The 7,653-nt window shown below is 40.9% G+C and overlaps 1 protein-coding gene across 1 annotated transcript; it reads left to right on the top strand.

Moving 5' to 3' along the window:
• Positions 1 to 822: 822 nt before the first annotated feature.
• Positions 823 to 1,494, top strand: LOC138901468 (uncharacterized). The gene has a single exon (XM_070189235.1). The coding sequence runs from the start codon at positions 823 to 825 to the stop codon at positions 1,492 to 1,494; it is 672 nt and encodes a 223-aa protein (XP_070045336.1).
• Positions 1,495 to 7,653: the final 6,159 nt, after the last annotated feature.

Consider the following 7,653-nt stretch of genomic DNA (forward strand, 5'->3'; position numbering starts at 1 on the left):
ACCCAACTGGGAGCAATCGTTCGAGCTGATGTGCGACGCCATTTATTATGCTATAGGAGCAGTCTTGGGGCAGCAAAAAGACAAGATAATGCACCCAATTTACTATGAGAGCAGGACGCTCAGCGGTGCACAACTCAATTACACCGTAACGGAAAAGGAAATGTTGGTTGTAGTGTTTGCCTTCGACAAATTGAGGTCGTACTTAATTGGTTCAAAAATTATTATTTATACTGACCATGCAGCAATTAGGTACTTGATAGAAAAAAAGGAGTCAAAGCCACGCTTAATCCGCTGGGTTCTTTTGCTACAAGAATTCGATCTGGAAATCCATGACAGAAAAGGGACGAACAATCAAGTGGCAGACCACCTCTCAAGGTTGGAAGGAGTAGAAAAGAAGATGGAGGTTGAAGATATAATAGAGACATTCCCGGATGAACAGTTACTAGCTGTGACAATGGAGGAGACGCTATGGTATGCTGATATTGCTAACTATTTAGCAAGCGGTATTGTACCTTATGAACTCTCTTCAATTTAAAAGAAAAATTTCTTTCGCGATTGTCGATCTTATTATTGGGATCAACCTCTACTTTTTAGAATATGTATAGATAACATGATTCGGAGGTGTATCCCCGAGAAAGATCAACCTTCTGTTTTGCAGCTTGCCATGCTTCACCATATGGTGGACACTTTGGAGGAATCTAGACAGCAGCAAAAGTGTTGGAATCGGGGTTATATTGGCCAACTCTGTTCAAGGATGCCCATGCTTGGGTAAAGAGTTGCGATGAGTGCCAAAGGACAGGCAACATATCTCGATGTCACGAGATGCCGATGACTACAATTCAAGGGGTGGAGGTTTTTGACATGTGGGGGATTGACTTTATGGGGCCTTTCGTCAGCTCGTATGGTAACAAATACATATTGGTAGTAGTTTACTATGTCTCCAAATGGGTCGAAGTGATGGCTCTCCCAACCAATTATGCAAAAGGGGTGACAGGCTTCCTAAAGAAAAACATCTTCACACATTTTGGCACCCCGAGAGCTATAATCAGTGATGGTGGAACCCATTTTTGCAATAGAGCGTTTGCACGACTGTTGGAAAAGTATGGAGTTTGCCATAAGGTAGCCACACCTTACCACCCACAGACGAGCGGGCAAGTTGAAGTGTCTAACATGGAAATCAAAAGTGTCCTGACCAAGACAGTGAATGCGACAAGGACTGATTCGGCAAAGAAGGTGGATGATGCATTATGGGCGTACCACACAAAATTTAAAACTCCAATAGGTATGTCACCATACAAGTTGGTATTTGGAAACGCATGCCATCTTTCGATGGAGCTCGAACATAAAGCCCTTGGGGCACTGCGGCAGTTGAATTTGGATATGGAGACCGCAAGCACCAGCAAAGTCACTGAGTTACATGACCTCGAGGAATTCAGGTTCCATGCATTTGAGAATGCAAGATTGTACAAAGAAAAGGATGAAAATGATGCATGATAAGCACATTCTAGAGCGGAACTTCAAACCCGGAGAACTAGTGTTGTTATACAACCCGAGATTGAGATTGTTTTCGGGTAAGTTAAAGTCCCGATGGTCAGGACCCTTCAGAGTGGTGCAAGTGTTCTCAAGTGGAGCTGTAGAAATTGAATCCGAAGATGGGACAAATAAGTTCACAGTGAATGGGCAAAGGTTGAAACATTACCTTGGAATGGTCAAAGAAAAGGGGGATAGAGTGGTGATATCTTTGGAAGAGCCCCAATACGCGAGCGAAGAGTAATAATGAAAGCCTGCGTCATGCCGCGACGTTAAATCAGGCGCTTCCTGGGAGGCAACCCATGTTTTGTTGTAAATCGTCATGCTGCAACGTTAACTCAGGCACTTTTTGGGAGGCAACCCATTATATTTCTTTACTCTTGTTTATGTAATTGATTTTGAACGGCATTGACCGATCTACTAATGTGCGGAGATAAAATTATGCGCATCGGAAGGATTCAGGGGATGAAATTAACCCGGAGATTGGCGATTGGTTGAGTGGAGAAGAGGAGGAAAGTGCTGGTTGTATATCATCACTCACTCACTTTTGAAGGAAAGTGCCTCACTCACTTTTGAAGGAAAGTGCCGGTTGTATATCATTATAGTCACTTGCTACCGTCCCACAACACCACGGAGGTAAATGGTCCGAGAGCTGCCTTGATCTGTTGCTTTGGCCACGATTTTGATGTGGCCCAAGTTATTCAATATGAGATGTTCGTCCATTCACCACAGAAGAGGTATGGGTTCTTTTTTCCCCTATGTGGTCACTAGATTGTGCCGGGCAGCAAGGGTTCCTGAGAACCCAAATGCTGATGGCATGGTGAAGAAAGAAGCAAAGTTCCGGGCAGACAAAGTGACCATCGGGAAAGACCCGGTGGCACCTGGGGCAACTCATAGTGACGATGCTAATGCGCCGGAGGAGGGTGATGAAGGGCAGGAGGAGGTTGGACCTTCCTCACCCCCACAGGAACAAGCTGCAGCGGCTGAAGGACCATCCCAGGTCAGACGGAGTACACGGATGACAGCCTTAGAACAAGATATGGCAGGGCTAAGCACTTCCGTCACGGAATTGGGGGCTAGAGTTAATGCCTTGGCCACCCAAAATGCGAAGTCAGAAAAGAAAATCATGGGCTGGCTGCGTGCGCTGGGGAGGGCGTGTCATCTTGACCCTGGCACTGTCTCCGATCAAGACTGATCCACCAGGGAAGTTCCTTTACCTCGCATTACTTTAATTTGTATGACATGGGGACATGTCATCTTTTTAAGTGTGGGGTGAGGGATACTTTGTTGTATGTTGTATGTAGAATAGTTTCGTAGTTTATTTACATAAATCATTTTCGACTTGTCCTGACGATGGATATCATTGGACGGGTTTCTTGAGGGACTAAAGTCGAAAGAAAAAAAAATAAAAAAATTGTTAAAAGTAAAAAAATGGTGCGGTGGGTGTGGATTTTCTTTTGTAGTAGTTTATCTATTCCCCCTTGGTTTTTCTTTAAACCACGGTTTGTTTTCAAGAGTTTCATTTGAACCGGGTGTAGTTAGTTTTTATTTTTTAGTTAGGAACTTATGGGCTATGGGCAGGATTAGAATAGGATCTCTTAACTTCTTAATGCCTTAAATAGAGCGGGTACTTAGTGTGACGCTATGTTGACTCTTGTAAGAATGCCTTAAAATGTATGTTCTTAATTTGGCTTAAGTACTCTGATCTAAATGTTTGATGATCCGATCTGGAGTGAGGCATGTGCCATGTGTGTGAGGCTTGTTGTGTTTTGTGCACGACATTTGATGCCTAGAACTTGCCCTGTGTGTCTACAAAGCAAAATAGTAGTCTTGTTAGTCTGGGAAGTGATATAGGCATTTCTTTGTTGAACCATATATATACATATTTCACCTACCTATTTGCTATGTATTGTAGTTAACCCCGTTGAGCCTGTAATCCTGTTTTCTTAGCAACCACATTACAAGCCTTATCCCTTGTTTGAATTGACCATCTTTTTGAACCCTTTACCTCTCGTAAGCACTTGAATTACTATGAATCTATAAAGGATAAAGTGTAGGGTAGTTGGTGGGGGCTTTTGAGTGGAACTAGGGAAATTAGGAGAAAGGTGCACCTTATTAAAAAAAAAGTACCATGTGTTAATAGTGTATTATGTTGATAAGTAATATTCTGTGGTGGTTTTTAAGGTGACTGTGCTCAATGAAGTATGGGGTAATTTACGTGGTGTTGAAGGTGGAAATACTGGTTTAACTTAAGTATGGGCTTGATTATAAAATATATGTATTAAAGTATTTGGGGAGGTGTAGTCACTATTATGTCCAAATATATCCTACCCGACCTGTAGCCTACACTATAGCCAAATAAAGTCCTACTTGATCCTAGACTGAACAAGCTCAATTAGTAGAGTAGTACACTACGGGTTAGCCTGTGGAGCATTTTCTGTGGCACAAGAATATCATTTCTGAGGGTGAGTGAATTCTGTTTATTTTGAAGTTCCTCAGTATGCGTGAATTTTATTGATTGTGGAATGAGTCTCTTTTGTAGTGAGCATGCACTTGATTCACGAAGGAGAGGTAAGTCTGGACCTCTGAATAGAGTAAGTAAGTCAGTTAGGAATATTGCGTGGCTCGCGGGAGTCTACTCTTGAGGTATAGATGTTTCACTAATGTATACTCAAACTATGTAAAATATTCTTGGTGTGACGAGTTAGGGAAGTCGCTCAGTAAAGTTAGGCCTCTATAGAGTGTGGTTTGATTGCTCGGGTACGAGAAATGATTTAAGTGTGGGGTGTTGATAGTAGGCTATATTTATGCAATTTAGACACTATCTATACTCTAAATTAGCCGCAATTTATCGATATTTGAATGCTAAAAGATAACAAAATGCTCTAATTAAGAATTTTATGCATTGCAGGAGCCACTCCGAGCTAGGAGGAAGCTAAAGAGTTTTTTGGAGTTAATATGGAGTGTGGAAGGCCAATCGAAGGTTAGCTCGGTCGAAAAGGAGCGAGAAAAGCAAGCGGGGAGGTCCTTGTCACGCCCCAAACTAAGGGAGCGCGACCGGCGCTCAACCGAGAGAACCTGGCCGAGCAAGCCTATTAGACTTCCTTCTACCCAAACTCATCCATGAATAAAGAGGAGATGTACTCCATTAATCAATCACTGAAAAGATTTTATTAACAACTTCCTTTTCATTCCCATTAGTAGCTTCATTCATAATTTTCAAAACATTACGAGTTTATAGAATTAATGAAAAACATAATTTCCAAGTACCAACAATTCTAGTTCAATTCCCAACATCAACCATAACCCACAACCTGTCTATGGAGCTTCTAAGTACAATAGAAGAATAATATGGAAATGCCGGCAACAAGGCCCCGGCTATACCTCAAAACACAGTACATGAGAAACAAAAGATACATGACCCCGAAATGAAGTGGGGCTTACCAAATCAGCTGAAAAGAGTGTACTTCTATCACTGATCAATGTCGCCTGCTGAAGAACCACCTGCATCCATTAAAGATGCAGTGCCCCTGGCAAAAGGGATGTTAGTACTGTCGAATAGCACTAGTATGTATAGCTAAAAATCCTCTTTCAAAATAGAATGCCCATATAAGAAAAGGCAACACATAGAAACAGCAAGTCACAATCAACAATATCCAACGTCCAGTTAAAACATAATAATTTTCAAAATACGAACTTCATATATAATTTTGGTTGGGAGATCATTAGCACCGATATACCACCGTCTTTGTTAGCACGGAGTCCGATCACGCCCGATCGGCTAGGCCATCTCCCCACAAACAATGTGGTTTGACATGTGATGTGAAAGAAAGTTGTTACCAAGAGTAGTACCACCATATGCGCAATATGGCGTCTGATCTGCACCCGATCAGTTAGGCCACCTTCCCACATATGCCGTATGTGTTGACTTTTTCAATCCACAAAGGTTCCAGTTTCATCCCAATTAAGGAGAATAATATCACAATTTCCAAAGATTCCAATTTCATCCCAAATAAGGGGAATAATCCCAATCCACCCCTACACAGGCACGTGTAGTTTCAGGTATGGGCCTTATGACCCACCCTTCCTCGGTATTGTTAATGATGCTCCCAAAAATAGTTTTGATTTGATTTGCAAACAGAAATATCATAAACACAATTATACTCACCTCAACATCTTTCACATTGTATGAATTCTCATTAGTAATTTCCAGTCATTCACAACGACAATATTTCCTTGGCTCATTAGGCCATTCACAAGATTCTTTATTCTTGGCACGATGGCCGTATTTCATATTCCACACTTTCACCTCTTTCAAGTTCAAAGATCACCATCAAGTATCAACATATAGTATATTTCAGAAATCATATACTTCAAATCCATTTGAAATGGAAACTTCAAACACAAATGGTTTCTTCCCAAAGAATGAGGCATACCAACCAACAATGGAAACACACATGAAAAATCATAAACAGTCAATACACCATTTACTCTTGCAATACTCTTCCCCAAAAATGACAATGTACAATTTCAACACATGAGTATATAGAACTCGTATCACACTGGATATATTTATAAATCAAAGCATTAGTTAAAGCAGCCACTAATGGGCATGAATTTAGTACAAAAGCTTTTAGACAATTCTATCTTCGAAGTCATTTTTAAACAATTGAGTCTAGGCTCATTTCGCATTCTTTATCGCATCTTCTCAAATCATTTGCACTACTAGACATAATCATAACTTAAATTCTTGGCACGTTGGCCACACTCTATATCCCCAATTAACTTATTTCACTTCCAACCATCTTTATAGATTATCAACAATAAGACATTTCCAAATCAAGACTTTAGGTACACATATGAGCAATTAAGAGTCTTAAGAATATTGAGATTTTCTCACACAATTTGGCATACTATCTTTCATTGAAACACGACTCAAAGCTATAACCTTTTAATACGTAACCCATACTTTGAAACTTAAGGAAACATTATGGAATTCAATTCCAAGAGACAAAGTTTAGCCAACATACCTCAATCGAGCTTCCTTAACTCTAGAATGATCCAGAATTCTTAGCAATCCCGATCTATTTTGATACATAACAAAATTTAACCATAATTAGGAATATATTCATGGTCTCAGCTTATTTGATCATTTTATCACACACTAGGTGTGCAAATTTAACCACAAGGTTCTCCTACAAAATTTCCTTCACTCCACAACCCAATCCTTACTTATTTCAGCTCAACAATCTTTCCACAATTCTTATTGGTAAATACATGTATAAATAATAATCTCATACCCATGAATCATACTCCTAATTAACCATCTTCTACCCAAATTCGAAATTGAAAACTAGGGTATGGAACCTTACCTCTTAGATGAAGAACTTGTGGGTTTTCCTTGTTAATCTTCCAAGATTTGAGCAAGACTTGATGAATAATTAGCCTAGGGTTTTCCTCTCTCTAAAACACTCTCCCTTCTCTCTAAAACATCCAATTTTTGCTCAAAAATGACCCAAAGCGTGTATTTAACGAAGTAGGATCGGGTTTTAAAAACCCAAAATGGAGCTCCAGAACAGGTTCTGTTGTCGCATATGTGACATCATAATGGATATGCGGACCGCATATCGGTCGCATAATTACAGACCAAAATGATCAAAAATCTGCCCGTGTATGTGGTCACTATGCGGTCCGCATAACTGTTATGCGATCGCATAATACACCGCATAACAGTTATGCGGTCGCATAGCCGACCGCATAATTGCCCCCAGACTGGCCTTCTCCTGCTCACTTCTGCGGCCATTATGCGGCCCGCAGAGTGATTATGCGGTCGTATAATGGACCGCATAAACACGCTTTTCTGCCAAAAAATTTTCTTTACTTTCCGGTGCATTGTTCAACCCAAAAAGTCCGAACCGCGGCGAGCTTGCGAGATACCATCCTCAAACACGTAAGCCTACTCCGGCACCACGAAACCTTGAATTCACTTGCGAAATTTACGGGACTTTACACTGAAATACCTCAAAATTTTTTGGGGTATTACAGTCCCCTCCAGGTGTGCAGCCATGGAGTTGACCGCGAATTGGACCGCGCACTAGAAACAGAACACTGGCTAAAATCCGC

The sequence above is a fragment of the Nicotiana tomentosiformis genome, chromosome 11 (genome assembly GCF_000390325.3).
Source record: "Nicotiana tomentosiformis chromosome 11, ASM39032v3, whole genome shotgun sequence".
NCBI lineage: Eukaryota > Viridiplantae > Streptophyta > Magnoliopsida > Solanales > Solanaceae > Nicotiana > Nicotiana tomentosiformis.

What these genes read in the sequence shown, in the direction of transcription:
- LOC138901468 (XM_070189235.1), top strand. Translation starts at nt 823, where the DNA reads ATGCCGATGACTACAATTCAAGGGGTGGAGGTTTTTGACATGTGGGGG.